The sequence below is a fragment of the Eriocheir sinensis genome, unplaced genomic scaffold (assembly GCF_024679095.1).
Source record: "Eriocheir sinensis breed Jianghai 21 unplaced genomic scaffold, ASM2467909v1 Scaffold232, whole genome shotgun sequence".
Lineage (NCBI taxonomy): Eukaryota > Metazoa > Arthropoda > Malacostraca > Decapoda > Varunidae > Eriocheir > Eriocheir sinensis.
The window spans coordinates 503363-520000 of record NW_026111535.1 but is presented as its reverse complement, the minus strand read 5'-3'; the positions used below and the strand labels follow the sequence as shown (position 1 = coordinate 520000).

The window sequence follows — 16638 nt, the reverse complement described above, 5'->3', positions numbered from 1 at the left end:
TGCCGCTTGGCGAAATAGAGCTATTATTATTATTATTATTATTATTATTATTATTATTATTATTATTATTATTATATTTTCAAAATAAGAAAAAAATAAGAGGAAACTTTATTTTGTAATTTTACACACACACACACACACACACACACACACACACACACACACACACACACCGCTCCGGTAGTTACACCGCTCAGGTAACTCAAGGCTTCTTCCCGGTGAGGCCCGATGGTCGGCCCAAGGCTTCTTCCCGGTGGGGCCTGATAGTCGGCCCAGCCCGTTCTGGCGCAGGCGAGTGTTTATAGTGGCGCCATCTTGTGCTGGCTCATGCTGCCCCCCCGGAACTCATCTTTGAGCCTCTCTTTGGAGAGGTTATCTAGAGCCCGGGTTGATGGGTGGTCTTCAGGCCAGCATGTGGGTAGTCTTAGGCCACTCGGCGGTGACTGAAAAACCTCAGCTGTGCGGCGGCCAGGATTCGAACCCGCGTCCCTCCTGGACCTCCTGAGCGCGGGGCCGTCACGCTAACTATTCAGCCACCACCTGCGGAATACTAGCAACAGAGACGTATGCACCCAACCGTGTTTCACGCTGCTGAGGTCGAGAGGCTTGATTCTCGTCCCAAGGTACGGTGAGACCCTGAGGAGCTGGAGTTGATGGCCAGCTTTGAGAAGTCCCACCCAGGTCATCCTGCCATGAATCAAGCTATCCTGAGGGAGGTGCTGCTCCACCGTACCCTGGACGCCATCAAGGGCTAGAGGAGGCACCCCGACTACCAAGCTATGGTCCAGGCTGTTGTGGAGCAGTCCGAGTCGGCGCCAAGAGTGCCTCCTCTTCCGCACCCCCTGGGTGTGTGCCGGCGTCCTGGAGACCGGTCCAACCTTGACCTCAGCCCAGGGAGCACTCCACCACCATCAACGGAGGACCCTGGCGCCGGATGCTCAACCGGTCGTATCTCAACATTTGGTCCTAAATCCGCCATTGTGGTTGCAAGTTCTGCCCTGTGCGATGTTCAAAAAACGTCCTAGGCGCCATCTTGTGACGTCAGGTCGCCCCTCAGCCTGACTGCTCGGAAGCGGGGCTAGGGCCCTCTTTTTTAAACGTTCGAGTTAGCAAACAGCAACCGCAAAGCCCACGTCGCATCCTGTCTTACTAACATCGCGAACGCGTTTTTTAAACACCGAAAAGGAGACCCTACGTGGTGCTAGGCCAAGCAGACACCAACCCCACTTTCCGCACAGGTTGGCAGCTCTGAAGCGTCTCGTGTGACCAGCCAACCAATCAGCTGATCGGTGTTTACATAAATTACATTCCTCCTACGGTCCTACCAGAGCAGCAGATCAGTCTGGAGTTGCAGCCCACAAGAGAAACACCGACATGGCGACACCAGGCAAAGGAGCACCACTCAGCCAAGGGCAAAAGAAATTCCTGCTGGAGCTGGTGTCGGAGAAGCCTGTCCTGCAGGACAAGTCTCATGGGATGGCGGTCACCCTTGAGAAGGTCAAGGCGTGGCAAGAGATTGCTGCAGCCTTCAGCCTGAATTACCCGGCCGATCCCAAGTCGGAGAAACAACTTAAACGAGCATGGGAATACACGAAGATGAGGTAAGAACATATTGCATGGAGAGAGGCTGTGGAGTGATGGTGGTGAGGGCGTGGAGACTGATGATGGTGAGGGAGTGGAGACTGATGGTGTTGAGGGTGTGGAGAGTGAGGGCGTGGAGACTGATGGTGGTGAGGGTGTGGAGACTGATGGTGGTGAGGGTGTGGAGACTGATGGTGGTGAGGGTGTGTAGACTGATGGTGGTATGAGTGTGGAGAGTGACTTTGGTGAGGGTTGTGATTTGTAACCGTTTTTGTAATATATATCATCTTATTCCTTTCATAGGGCAAAGAAGAACCACAGCCACCGTGTGCAGCACATGTTTGCAACTGGTGGAGGGAAAGCCATGCCTTCACCACCTAAAGAAGACCAGCTGATCATGTCAACCCTCTCGCGGGAGCTGGAACCTGCGACCCAGCAGTGTGACACCCTGGATCCAAACATTGTGGTCGTGGATGCCTCTGAAGTTGGTAAGTTCCAGTATTTATATATACGTATAGTACTACCACGTTGTTTTGAAGTAATTTCCTTAATACATGGTGCATTTTAATATAGATGTAACTTGTAAGGTTCTGGAAATGCAACACATTAATAGAATTAGATAGATTTACTTCTGATTATGAATTTTATCTTTTGGTCTCGTCTCCATCGGCACTTCATGGAAGAGCAGAGCAATGGCAGCCAGAGGTTCCTTCGTTTGTGAAAACCATTCTACGTATTGTGGAATATGCTCATCAACAAGACGCCTCGGAACATGACTTCTTTCTCTGAATCGTGGTTTAGTTTATTCCAAGGAATATGATTTAGCACTTATAGTCCAGCCAAATTGTCGAGTCTGTTTGCTTGCCATAGTCCCAACATTTATCTCTTCCTCTCATATGTAAGGTAAAGGTAACATATGATAGGAAAAATAGGTGTTGGGACTGTGTGGCAGAGCAGAGGAGAAATGGACCAAGGGAGCCTATGCCCAAACGGACTCGACAATTTGGTTGGACTATAATTAGAATTAATTAATATCTTGCTACTTTTCATATGATTCTATGTGACTCATACATTTTATCAATAGAGTAATATCATGATAGTTACCACAGTCCAGTTTCGAGTGTAACCTTCTTTCACTGCTTTTCTAAATTATAGTTAATATTATTACTGTACATCAGTGATCTTTATCTGACTTCCGCATGCACATCAAATATGGTCAAATAACTATGTTTTGTTGGTATTGCCTGAGTTGGATTGTTGCTTATCACAGCTTTGACCTAAACTCTGCACCCTTTCATGTTTAGTTTAGTTCACATCAATAGCGGTGTGGCTGATCCACTATACATTGAGGACCTTCTCTTTCCCGTCCGGTGCTGTGGGGTTAAGAGAGGTGTGCTTAGTCTTGTAGGGGGATTGCCAAGTTATGTAGGTATTGATATCAATCTCCATTCCAGAATTCATTGGGGAAAGTGACGAGCCTGTAACTCAGGAGCCCGATAACACTTCCGTGCCCGAGAGATTGCAGACATCTGGAGCTGCAGCAGCTGTCCGCTACGCCCGTCGCAAGCATCCTCCGAAAAGGCGCCAGGCTGTCAGTGAAAAGGAGGCAGCCTATGCAAAAATTAGTGAAACCTGTGACAGCTTAAAAGAGGAGTCACTAAAAGCTATACGGATAGTTTGCCAGGCTGCGGAAAGTGTTATAATGGCAGCAAACAGCATCAAGGATGCAGCAGACAGCGTCAAACATGCCGCCTGCTATTTACAAGAAAAATATTAAGAATAGGCGACAGATTTTTGTATTATGCTAAATTAGGTTTGCAATAAAAGAGGAACATATACAAAAATAATATTTATTTGTCAGATTCCTCCAGTGTTGCGTGTGCGTATATGTGATGCATTATATCTGTTTTCTTGTTCAGTTTGGGGATCCAGTGCCGGAGTCAACAAGTAAGACTTGCATGCGTACCCTGAATCTCCCAAAAGATAACCTGAGTAACCTTCATATTCTAATTTCTGACAAAGCCTAGAATCATAAAAAATGCGGCTGTCATGGACACTTCCTGGCCAACTACTAATGACATTAGTGAAACGCATTTTTTCATCGCAAACTGCCATGACATTTAGGGCGAGGTAACCCTTCCTACAGCAGTATAATTCTGCAGTGTCTCCGCCAGGACTCACAATTGGAATCAATGTTCCATCAATACAGCCGATGACACCAGGCATGCCAGCGACAGCATGAAAGTCCTCTGCTACCTGACGTGTATTGGCAGGTTCAGGAAACTTGATGTAATCAGGTGACATGCGTGCTAGTATAACAGCTATGCGGTGAACAAATTTGCAGACTGAAGAAGCAGACATCTCCAAACAGTCTGCCATGGTTAACTGGAAGTTCACGCTGGCAAAGTAGCGTAATGCTACAAGAAGCTGCAGGTGACCAGGAACACTGCAGCCTGAGGAGGAGAGATATTATTGGTTAGGTATAACTTGCATGGTTATTTCCAGTTCTACCTGGGAACACATGACCCATGTTCTATTGGCTTTCATGACATTTCTGATATAGGACTATACAGAAAAAGGAAAAAGGCAGAATTACTACTGTTCATTTCCATTTCAAATGAGTAGATTTACATTGCTAATGCTCATTTCTATTTCAAATGAGTAGATTTACATTGCTAATGCTCATTTCTATTTCAAAATAAAAGCAGGTTTTTAAATGTCCTGTTGCATCTTAAATATAAGAGATGTTGAGTGATTGGTAATTTGTGAAAATTAAACATTGGAGTGAACCTTGCACAAGACACGAAATACAGTGGTTCTCAGTTGATTATTTACCATGTGAGAAGCTCAATACTTTGATAGGCTAAAAAGAGTAGGGAACACACACACACACACACACCTCTGCCATCTCGTGCTCTGGGTAGTTGGGGCTGTACATTCTCAAGCAGTTGGAGTGTGCAAGCTGGTGAGAGACGGTAGCGATCTATGAAGTCCTCCTCAGAGAGACAGGTGAATGGGTTTTGCCGGTCTCTGGGAACAACTCTGGGAAGCCTCACCTCCTCAACTTGACCCACAAGATCGAGGAGTTCCAGATATACCGCAAATGCCTGCAATGGAATAATTATTTACTGAAACTGGCGGGATGTACCAGCTGGCCCAAGCTTGATAGAGCGCAAGAGCATATAACATGGTTCTGACCAAGAATTACTAAAGCTTGGTGTTTTTATGCATTCAAAAATTACTTAAATGTTGTACTTACCATGTGAAAATGATGTAAACCTTGAAGGGGTGATGGACGTCCCGGTGCGGGTGAACAATGTAAACACTAAACAGACCCATAACTCACCAGTGTCAACGGGGTTAAGGGAGCCCGAACGCGCACTCTAATAAACACCTTAATCTCTTCCTTACGATGATGTACACTATTTTTCGTTTGCACTTAAACATATTGATATATTATCATATTTTTAACATTACTTTCAATCGCACATGATTCGTGAATATTATTGGTGGTTCTTGTTGGGGTGGGGTTGGACAACCCGCCAATTCTTATAGGAACCCGTGGTGTCTCCTACGAGTTGACACTAACACCACGGCTGAAAGTGGTTTAAAAAACGAGACATACGAAGAATCAGCTACATTAGTATTAGCAAATGCAAACTTCACGTTTTAAAAATCGGGCCTAAGTCATGTGTTATTATTCCCAAGCTCCATTGGCAATGGCGAGTACACATTATATAACTGAAGCATATTACACATTCATTGAACACAATTAAATCTAACTACCTTAATCAAATTAAATATAACCTAACCTCATCTGACCTAATTAAACTAAATATAAGGTAACCTAACATAACCTGGCCTTTATGCCTGCTCCCAAAATTAAATAAATGGAAATAAATATGATATTAATTTGAAAAATATATCTGAGGAACAAAAAGAGGGAAAATGACAAGAATTGAACTATGAAACAAGAATTGTTGGCTTCAAGATGACCTCAACTGACTAAGAATGACAAGATCTACGCAATGTGACAGGTCAGAATTGAGTCTTGAAAATGATTTCTGATGATTAAGAATGACATGATCTACTGAATGACAACAATTGTCTGCTTTGAAAATGACCTCAGCTGAAATAATATTGCATGCATTTAACCTTTTTACATCCCTCTCCAACATCCTATTCCATTCAGTCACAACTGTTACCATAATCCCCTTTTCTCTTATATACATACATCACTCAAGTAGCATGTGCTCAATCATATCGTCACCCCTCTTTCACACCTACATGAATGTCACACCTTGGGACTAACACCTTGCCACCATCTGGAAGAGGATGTCCTCCCCCTCCCCGGCACCACCACACTGCACTCAACCCTCCCACCACTATCATTCCAACCTCCCACTGATGTGTTAGATCCCTGAACCCCTACCTACTGTTCTTTACAATGTGTTTATAATGTGTACATTTTTAGCTTAGCGGCTGGCAAGACCAAATACACTATATTATTACTATTAACACACACACACTTGACCAATAAGCCCAGGCCACAACAGCCAGCCCAGCACAGTCACCAAAAAGATCAGACCTTTCACAGGACCCACCAACCACATGAAGCCTGGGGTGGAAAGTGAATAACAGATCATGCCGTCACAGTCACCATTTGTTCCAACAGATGAATATTTTCTGTTCTCTGTGCTACACACAGCCCTGTAACACCACCACAACAAACACTTGCACTCACACACACAGCAGAACTGAATCAGCACAGCACCTCAGGAGAAGTGGACCTTCATGTGCTTGACAATCTCACCCTTAGTCATGAAACGTTTCCCACAAACATCGCACTTGAACCCTTTATGACCAGAGTGTCTGAAGACGTGCCTGTCCAATATACTCTTCAGTTTGAACCTTTTCCCACAAACTTCACACTCATGACTTCTTGCATCAGTGTGTGTAACAAGGTGTAATTTGAGGGTACCCTTCTGACTGAAACATTTCCCACAAACTTCACACTCATGACTTCTTGCATCAGTGTGTGTAACAAGGTGTAATTTGAGGGTACCCTTCTGACTGAAACATTTTCCACAAACTTCACACTCATGATTTCTTTCACCAGTGTGTGTAACAAGGTGTAATTTGAGGGTATCCTTCCGACTGAAACATTTTCCACAAACTTCACACTCTTGATTTCTTTCACCAGTGTGTGTAAGAGTGTGTAATTTGAGGTTACCCTTCCGACTGAAACATTTTCCACAAACTTCACACTCATGATTTCTTTCACCAGTGTGTGTAAGAGTGTGTAATTTGAGGTTATACTTCCGACTGAAACATTTCCCACAAACTTCACACTCATGATTTCTTTCACCAGTGTGTGTAAGAGTGTGTTTCTTGAGGGTACCCTTCAGACTGAAACATTTCCCACAAACTTCACACTCATGATTTCTTTCACCAGTGTGTGTAAGAGTGTGTTTCTTGAGGGTACCCTTCAGACTGAAACATTTCCCACAAACTTTACACTCATGATTTCTTTCACCAGTGTGTGTAAGAGTGTGTAATTTGAGGTTACCCTTGTGACTGAAACATTTCCCACAAACTTCACACTCATGCTTTCTTTCACCAGTGTGTGTAAGAGTGTGTAATTTGAGGTTACCCTTCTCAGTGAAACATTTCCCACAAACTTCACACTCATGATTTCTTGCACTGGTGTGTGTAAGGGTGTGTGTGTTGAGGTTACCCTTCTGACTGAAACATTTCCCACAAACTTCACACTCATGATTTCTTTCACCAGTGTGTGTAAGAGTGTGTAATTTGAGGTTACCCTTGTGACTGAAACATTTCCCACAAACTTCACACTCATGATTTCTTTCACCAGTGTGTGTAAGGGTGTGTAATTTGAGGGTACCCTTCTGATTGAAACATTTCCCACAAACTTCACACTCATGGTTTCTTGCACCAGTGTGTGTAAGGGTGTGATGTTTGGGGTTACTCCTATTACTAAACCTTTTGCCACACTCCCGACTTTCATGAGGTCTTACACCAGAGTGTGTGGGTGTATTTGTTGAGGTCATCCTTCCCTGCATGTCTTTTCTCACACTCTTGGCTTTGGTCAGTAAACTTGCTCTCATTCTCAGATCTTCTCACACTTCTGAAATTCAAACTTCCCTTTGTGGATGAAGAGGCCAGCAGTTGTTGTTGTTGTTGGTGGTTGTGTTGGCGGTGTTTTTTATCACTCCTGAACCTCACACCAGTAGCAGTCTGCTCCTGCTGATCCCAGCCACTCCAGCTGCTGTCCCGCCTTGCAGCCTCCACTGCAACACTACTCTGGATGTGAGGAGTTGGCTGGCCTTGAGGAACCTCAGAGATGCTGGAGAAGGCGGCGAGGTTGCTTCAAAGCCACACTCAGTGACCAATTGAGCAGGCAAGGCGAGGGATGCACCAAGGAGTCCTGAAGTCAGCGGCAGCAGGGACGGAACAAGGACTGACCACAGCAACTGTCTCGATGCCTCACTTCAACACTAACACCAGTGGTGGACATTGGGACACAAAGTCATGTGCTGAAAAAAAAAAAAAAAAAAAAAAGACTGGTAAGGAAACTGAAGTTGGTGGGAGGGATCAGGGCGGTGGTGGGTGCACCGAAGGCAAGCCACAGGCCACCGGGTCAGGCAAATAGTGCGTGTACTGATAATAAGCTAATGCAATAATATATTCATTGATAAATATGTCTTTTGAACTAACCTAAATAAATCTGAAGCGATATTCGTAACAATACTAAGACAGAACTACACGTAAATGGACAATATCCAGCGACCAAAGCTGCAAGCTTGATAGTTTTAATGCCTGTTAACACATTAATCGCGTTTGGCAACTCAGCGCTCTTGCCTGCTCCGAGGAACTTTCACGGCGCCCACCACGCCAGTGTCCGTTGGACTTTTGCAGAGAGAGGAGTTATGTGTCATTATGAGAGGATAGCCTGTAGTATAGTGTAAAAATCCACGGTACAAATATATACCATATCGCGGACCACTAATATTTTTTCCCTCTGCCGCGTATTGGTGCACCAATGTACCAGGTATGGGTTGGCGCATATATGTACCAGTTCGCGACGCACTGACGATATAGTCTTGTTCTGCTATTTGGTGTAGTTTTTATGATTATTATATGAGTTTGTGTCGATACAATATCTTACATTCTGATGAGCTGTACATAAAAAAACTATTAATAATGTTTTTTTCCCTCCTTTTCAACAGAAATGAACCCGACCGTCTTTTAAGGAGGGCGATCGGATACCTCATCTGGTGATTCAGATGATTCAGGTTTTTTGTCAGTTCAGATGACCCAGATGATGAGCTCTCCGAGGAAAGTGACGAGTTAGAAACAGATGAAGAGCAGGATGGGGAACATTATTTTCTTGTCTGTTATGAGCAAAATTCTTATTTATCAGGAATTTTTTTTTTTTTTTAAGTTATTTGCGGAGTGGTATTTCCCTGTACAGTTCAGTAAAATACACTATAATAAATCAACCATTGGGATAATCTAATATTCCAAGTACTAGTAAGTAGTGATCTGGAGCATTATTTTTTTTTTATGAAAGCAAGATTTTCATTTATTAGGATTTTTTTTTTTTTTTTTTTTTACGTTGTTTGATATGAGGGGCATTTGCCTCTACAGTTGATTACTGTTACATAATGAAATGCTTATATTTGGAAGCAAAATGTCACCAAACTTTAAAAGTATTTTGGATGCCTTTACATAGCTATATATTTATTACCTTATCATTTTCAACTTATTACCTGGTACCATTGCAACACATCTGCAGTCATAATAAATACAAATTTACCCACAAATTGTTTATATACTCATGTTTGTAAAAGTTTATAGAAAGGGCTATTCGGGCCACAGATGTACCAATATGCAACAAGTGAAACATCTGCTCAGCACACTGGCGGCCCAGTAAGTGAACAAGGTATAAACAATCATATGTGAACATTTCATGACAATCAAATGAATACAAATGGCAAGACACATGAAATGGAAAAAAAAATCTTAAGGAGCCAAAATCTTGAAAATTTGTTTTTTACACTTCAAAAAATTTCACAAAATCGACAAAACATCTGACAGTCTTTTGTAAGGTATCAATATAATCTACAACTAAACGGCAATTTTTCTCATTTTGTACATTTTTTTTAAATGTAAAAAGAGAACGGGAGAAAAAGTGGACAAAATTATTAGTGAAAATGAATTTAAATTTTTTTAAGCCAGAACAAAAAATGAAAAAAATTACAAAATGAGAAATGTAGATCTAAACACAAAGTTTCTATGGTATATTTTTTTCAAAGTAATTAACTAAAAATTAAAGTCTGTGAAACAAAAATAAGATTTCATGCTTTGTTGAGTCTCCTCTACACATTCACCCAAATTTCACAGAATGTCATACACTTACACCAACAAACAACATACTAAAATTTCAAAGCCATAGGATATACTGTGTGCCCAGGAGGGACCCCCCCGGGCGCCCTCCTTAACCCGAGAACGTGGGCAGACCCTTTTTTAGGCTTTCACGAGTCGTGGCTGTGGTACGGTGGACCCTAAAAAGGGCTCGCCATAAAACCCCTAATTCGAGCTAATTGTAGGCGGTGGTGGCATAGCGCAACCCACCATGAATGCCCTAGGTCAATGTGGTGGGTGGGTGATCTTGAGGTGGGCTTTTTTGTCATAGGTATTGTCATTGTCATAGTATGTGTAAATAAGGCGACGCAATGTCCCTCCCCCTTCCTCCACCAGCAGTGGGCAGCGGCTGTCGGTCATGGCAGGCCACAGAAATTTTAGGGCTGGGTTAGGTTAGGTTAGGACAACAACATGTCTTTGAACAAAAATAAATTTGAATTAATAAGATATGGGGAAAATGGCCACCTCAAGATCACAGTACCAGGTGAAAGGTCAAGAAATTGCAGAGAAGAGCTCCGTACATGACCTGGGGGTACTAGTTAGTAATGACTTTTCACCCACTGAGCACATTGACATCACAAGGGCAAGAGCAAACTACGAGGGGCTTCGAAGACATCTTGAAGGGGTAAACTGGAATAATTTAGGGATTCATGAGGGCCAGAACTGCGGATTGGAGAGCCAGGAGAACCAGGTAGAAATGTCTTACAATAATTTAGTTAGAGTAATAGTAGAGGGGCAAGAACAGCATATACCACAGCGAACACTTAGAAAAGAAAACAATGATCCTAAGTGGATGACTCGTGGACTAAAACACGAGATTGGGTTAAAGAAGGGAATTTATCAGAAAATAAAGAATGGGGAAACGCATCTCAGGGGCCGGTACGTCGAACTATCTAGATTAGTTAAGAAAAACACCAGGATAGCAAAAAAGAACTATGAGATCAAAGTAGCAAATGAGGCGAAAAGTAATCCTAAGGGCTTCTTTCAGATGTATAGAACAAAAACACGGGAGAAAATTGGACCGCTGAAAACAAACACAGGGGAGCTTAGTAGAAAATTACGAAAATATGAGCACATTGTTGAATGACTACTTCCTTTCAGTATTCACACAGGAGGATCGAACGACTATACCGGAAAGAGTTCAGGTGTACGAGGGCGGTGATGGCGATAAATTGAGGGATATAATCATTACCAGGCAAGTAGTTCAGGATGAGATAGATAAGCTTAAGAAGAACAAGTCGCCAGGTCCAGACGGGATATTTCCGAGGGTATTAAAGGAGTTAGGTGATGTAATCAGTGACCCACTAACCGACATCTTTAAGATGTCGGTAAATACTGGCTATGTGCCGAGCCTATGGAAAGTAGCTAATGTGACGCCGATTTTCAAAAAGGGGACATGTCAGCTGCTTCAAACTATCGCCCAATTAGCTTAACATCGGTTATTGGCAAGATGCTGGAGTCCATAATAGCCAGGAACATTCGGGAGCATTTAGAGAAACATAGCTTAACTCACGACTCGCAGCATGGGTTCACAAAAGGTAGGTCATGCCTCACCAATCTCTTGTCCTTCTACAATAAAGTATTTGAGGCGGTTGACAGAGATGAAAATTATGATGTAATCTATCTTGATTTTAGTAAAGCGTTTGACAAAGTTCCTCACCAACGACTGTTGCTTAAATTACAGGCTCACGGAGTAGAGGGTAAAGTTTTGAACTGGGTCAAGGCGTGGCTTAGCAATAGGAAGCAAAGAGTGCAAATCAATGGTAAAAGATCTGACTGGGGATGTGTTACGAGTGGGGTCCCACAAGGTTCGGTATTAGGTCCACTTTTGTTTATTATTTATATCAATGACTTAGACACAGGAATTAGTAGTGATGTTAGTAAATTTGCAGATGATACCAAGATCGGTAGAGTAATCGAGTCGGATCAGGACGCTAGTATTCTCAAGGTGAACTCAACAGATTATATGATCATGGATAAATGTCAGATGGAGTTCAATGTAGGGAAGTGCAGTATTCTGAGTGTAGGTAGGAACAACCCTCACATAACTATTGCTTAAATGACACTCTCATAAGTAGGTCTGGGTGAGAGGATTTAGGGGTCTTAGTGAGCTCTGATCTCCGTCCAAGGGCACAATGCATTCAAGCTAGAAATCGAGCTAATAGGGTACTGGGATTTATTTCAAGGAGCAAGCAACAGAAGCCCTGAAGTCTTCCTCAAACTATATTTAGCATTAGTTAGACCTCATCTTGACTATGCAGTTCAGTTCTGGTCACCCTACTATAGAATGGATATCAAATGTTAGAATCGGTGCAGAGGAGGATGACTAAGATGATTCAGGGTTGAGAAACTTGCCATACGAGGAAAGACCCAAACAGTTAAACTTGCATTCTCTAGAAAGGCGAAGGGTGCGTGGAGACATGATCGAGGTTTATAAATGGATGAAGGGCTTTAATAAGGGAGACATTCATAAGGTTTTGTTGGTAAGAGAACCGGGTAGGACACGAAGTAACGGGTTTAAACTGGATAAATTCAGATTCAACAGGGACATAGGCAAAAATTGGTTTACTAACAGGGTGGTGGATGAGTGGAATAGGCTTAGCAGTCATGTGGTGAGTGCCAATACAATTGTCACATTCAAAAATAGACTAGATAAATTCATGGACAGCGATATTAGGTGGGGTTAGATACACGGAGCTTAGGGTCAAAGGAGCTGCCTGTACAGGCCTACCGGCCTCTTGCAGACTCCTGCGTTCTTATGTTCTTATGTAGGACGGCCAGCAGGATGACAGGATGGATACTCTGCACCTTCAAGACGAGGGATCCCGAACACCTCCTCCCGCTCTGTAAGTCCCTGGTGTTGTCGAAAATGGAATACCTGTGGCATCTGTGGTTCCCACACAAAATGTACAATATCAAGCGACTGGAACAGACACAAAGGGTCTTCACAAGGAAGCTGAACTCAATCAAAAATCTGAGTTACTGGGACAGGCTCAAGACTCTGCAACCCTACTCCCTCCAAAGACGAAGAGATAGTACTACATAATTAACACTGAAGAAGCAAGTGCCTAACCCATCACCACAAACTGAAGGAGGGATAACATGCCAGACACCCCCCCAATTTGTCTGCACCTGCCCCAGGACATCCATTGGAACAGTCAGTCAATGTCTTAGGTCCATACCATATCAAAATAGCTACTAACAATTATTTAACAGCAAGTTAAATCATTCTTAAGCTGCTGGGGAGCAAAATAAAGCCCTGGGCAAAAAAATACAAAACCTCCAAGCTAGTATTTTGTCTGTTTGGGCCGCTCAGGAGACTGCGGCCCCCGGCACATTCGCCCCTCAGTGGTCACACACACCACACACAGATGCAAACCTTAAAACCTTACCAGCAAAGGGTAAATACATTTTTTTTCTACCAGCAGGTACCACGTTTGGACATTTGGCTCCAAACGACAGCCAGTATTATTTTTTCCCGAAATAGAAAAGAGGATCCGAGTTAAGTCCAAACAGTACTTGTCTCTGAGTCACCGCCAGAGAGCCAATATGGTCCCTTGAGCTATGAAAAGGATACAGGACATTAGGTTCATTCTGTTTCCTGTTTTATTAATTTTTCACAGATAATGACAATTTTTCTTGGCAAAATGAAGAAATAGTTGAGGAAAAGTATCAAAAATAATGTTTTCCTGCATGAGTTGAGGGAGATATTTTTTTCAGGAGTACAGTGCATCAATTACGCTATAAAAAGGATGCGGAATTTAGGGCGAGATTCCCATGTGTGTGTTTGTGTGTGTGTGTGTGTTTACCTAGTTGTAAGGAAAAGAGCCATACTTAGCCTCATGCTGTCATCCCGTCTATATCTTTTTCTATCCAACTTTGTCTTAAATTCATGTATTGTTTTTGCACACACAATCTCATGAAGTTCATTTCAAGCTGTTATACTTCTATGTGGAAAACTGTGTGTTTCTTTGTCTTTTCTGAATGTCGTCTTTTTCAGTTTCTTGCTATGCCCTCTTCTACCACTTAACGTCCTTCGTCACTAGGTCTTCTCTATCAATCTTCTCCATATCCTGTGTGTGTGTGTGTGTGTGTGTGTGTGTGTGTGTGTAGAGGGAGAGATGTATCTCACCATGATGCTGTGATTTGTCTGTTGTATAGTATAGAGGGAGAGATGTATCTCACCATGATGCTGTGATTTGTCTGTTGTATAGTATAGAGGGAGAGATGTATCTCACCATGATGCTGTGATTTGTCTGTTTCATAGTATAGAGGGAGAGATGTATCACACCATGATGCTGTGATTTGTCTGTTGTATAGTATAGAGGGAGAGATGTATCTCACCATGATGCTGTGATTTGTCTGTTTCATAGTATAGAGGGAGAGATGTATCACACCATGATGCTGTGATTTGTCTGTTGTATAGTATAGAGGGAGAGATGTATCTCACCATGATGCTGTGATTTGTCTGTTGTATAGTATAGAGGGAGAGATGTATCTCACCATGATGCTGTGATTTGCTTTTGATTTCTTATGGAAAGAATATATTTTGCATCATATAATGATTATCGTCTTATTTATAGCACTTATATGACACATTCTAGCAGTAAATTAGCTCACACTTTGCCAATCTTAAATCTTGCCAGTGTAAGACATATGAAGGTCAAACAGCACCATGTCAAGCAAAGTTGAAAGGTTGAGTGCTTGATATGAAGCAGCAAAATTACATTTTTGTATTTGAGTTGCATTTTTTCATGTCGATCCTTAGGTCTGACAATCTTTGGGTTCACGGATGTTATAATTTGCATTCATTTATTTTTCATGGATGCTTGCAATATGTGTCCAGTCATATAACCACCATTATTGAATGTGGTCAAAGTTACTATGCAACATAGATCATTTTTTGGCCTCATTATTTAATAAGATACTATTGTATTATCAAAGATCTAAAATGATCCAAAGAAAATGGATGACAAATTATAGCATCTGTTAGAACCCTAACACTTGAAAATCCAGAATACTGGCATAATATGATTTGATAATCCCATTTCAGTGTTGTGTTTGCAGTTATTTGTTGTCTGGATTTCATTGTGATTTTAACTGTTTCAATACCACTTGCTTGAGTTGTGATTTTCCTTGTTTTCTTGAAGCTTCATGTCATTGACTGTGTATGTCATTAGAAAACAACGTTATGGAGGAACAGCGTCTGTTACTTCATAAGGTCTTCTTCTGATGACATACACAGTCAATGAGATGAAGCTTTGAGAAGGCAAAAGGAAAATCACAGCTGCAAAGCGGGGTGGTAATGGAAACAGTTGGTCCATGTTGGCCTGCAACCGGCTCAGAATTGGCCCGGCATTGGTATTAATAGAAGGCTGCATAGGCCCAGTATTGGCTGCAGTATGGTTACGGAATGCCAATATAGATCTGTTTCTGGCCCGCAGCGTAACCGATTCAGGCCCGGGGTGCAAACATATATCGGCAAGTAAATGGCCCGCTGTTGGGCCCATTACTACGTGATGGCTTACCGATTCAAAACCGATTTGGTTTATGATGACTTGCCAGCACTGGCAAGATGCAGGCCCGGCATAACCATGTTTGCTGGATCCTTCCTGTCCCAAGTACAGCCCGTCCACACCCTGGCCCTCCCCTCCTTCCTGTCCCAAGTGTAGCCCGTCCACACCCTGGCCCTCCGCTCCTTTATGTCCCAAGTGTAGCCCGTCCACACCCTGGCCCTCCGCTCCTTCCTGTCCCAAGTGTAGCCCGTCCACACCCTGGCCCTCCGCTCCTTCCTGTCCCAAGTACAGCCCGTCCACACCCTGGCCCTCCGCTCCTTCCTGTCCCAAGTGTAGCCCGTCCACACCCTGGCCCTCCGCTCCTTCCTGTCCCAAGTGTAGCCCGTCCACACCCTGGCCCTCCCCTTCTTCCTGTCTCAAGTGTAGCCCATCCACACCCTGGGCCTCCCCTCCTTCCTGTCCCAAGTACAGCCCGTCCACACCCTGGCCCTCCGCTCCTTCCTGTCCTAATTACAGCCCGTCCACACCCTGGCCCTCCTCTCCTTCCTGTCCCAAGTGGGTAAAATTCTAGTGTTTGCCCATACTCCCCCCTCCCCCCCATAAAAGCCTGGGGACCTGGTGGGAATGCAGGATTTCGGGTGGGGGACACGAAATCCGTCTCATTCGCGTATTTTTTTAGTGGGGGGGGGGGGGGATAAAAACTCCCTAGATCTAGGGAAATTCCCTAAATTTAGGAAATTTTTCCTCCCACCACCACTAAAATAAGCATTAGCGACGAATTTAGTGTTTCCTATACGAAAACCATGCACTCAGTGGATCCCCAAGCTTGCTTTGGGAGACAAGTGTCGTGAACCCACCAAACGATGCTCACCTCACCATCTGGCGTGGCACCGGCAGCCATCTGTGCTCACATAAACCGCCTTCACCACACTCATGCCCTCTCTCTAGTAGGTTGTCACCTCATCGCAAGGTTTCTGTCCTCCAAGTAGAGTCTGTGGCACCAAACACAGTCTATCTTCATTGTTTATCACTGACACAAGTAAAACCACCGGCTAGCCGGGATCCATCCAACACCGCGCCTTTAACACTACTG

The 16638-nt window shown here is 43.4% G+C and overlaps 2 protein-coding genes and 1 long non-coding RNA gene across 6 annotated transcripts in view; 2 read left to right on the top strand and 1 right to left on the bottom strand.

Annotated features, from left to right (window-relative positions):
• Window positions 1-178: 178 nt before the first annotated feature.
• Window positions 179-2387, top strand: LOC126991051 (myb/SANT-like DNA-binding domain-containing protein 3). Its single transcript, XM_050849742.1, has 3 exons — window positions 179-1601; window positions 1885-2069; window positions 2270-2387. The coding sequence occupies exons 1-3, from the start codon at window positions 1375-1377 to the stop codon at window positions 2368-2370; spliced, it is 513 nt and encodes a 170-aa protein (XP_050705699.1). The 5' UTR covers window positions 179-1374; the 3' UTR covers window positions 2371-2387.
• Window positions 2388-3415: 1028 nt separating this feature from the next.
• Window positions 3416-7750, bottom strand: LOC126991047 (zinc finger protein OZF-like). 2 transcript variants are annotated; one of them, XM_050849738.1, is made up of 4 exons: window positions 6326-7750; window positions 4841-5177; window positions 4481-4688; window positions 3416-4034 (listed from the first exon to the last, which is right to left on the bottom strand). In XM_050849738.1, exon 1 carries the CDS (start codon window positions 7707-7709, stop codon window positions 6357-6359), a length of 1353 nt encoding a protein of 450 aa, XP_050705695.1. In that variant the 5' UTR covers window positions 7710-7750; the 3' UTR covers window positions 3416-4034; window positions 4481-4688; window positions 4841-5177; window positions 6326-6356. The 2 variants fall into 2 exon arrangements, with proteins under 2 accessions (XP_050705695.1, XP_050705694.1); XM_050849737.1 differs by having other exon boundaries at window positions 4481-5177.
• LOC126991050 (uncharacterized) overlaps window positions 6413-16638 on the top strand; it is a 30308-nt gene continuing 20082 nt past the window's right edge. Inside the window, exons 1-2 of one of the 3 annotated variants that reach the window (XR_007745070.1) lie at window positions 6413-6545; window positions 6630-7397. This is a non-coding gene — a long non-coding RNA (uncharacterized LOC126991050). Of the gene's footprint in view, window positions 6546-6629; window positions 7398-16638 lie in introns of those variants that run through there. The other 2 variants (XR_007745068.1, XR_007745069.1) reach the window with 2 other exon arrangements.

Excerpts from the sequence above, each read along its gene's own strand:
- LOC126991051 (XM_050849742.1), top strand. The coding sequence starts at position 1,375 with ATGGCGACACCAGGCAAAGGAGCACCACTCAGCCAAGGGCAAAAGAAA. Across the intron at positions 1,602-1,884 it reads TGGGAATACACGAAGATGAG|GGCAAAGAAGAACCACAGCC; the intron begins GTAAGAACATAT and ends TTCCTTTCATAG. Across the intron at positions 2,070-2,269 it reads CGTGGATGCCTCTGAAGTTG|AGCAATGGCAGCCAGAGGTT; the intron begins GTAAGTTCCAGT and ends ATGGAAGAGCAG.
- LOC126991047 (XM_050849737.1), bottom strand. The coding sequence starts at position 7,709 with ATGAGAGCAAGTTTACTGACCAAAGCCAAGAGTGTGAGAAAAGACATG.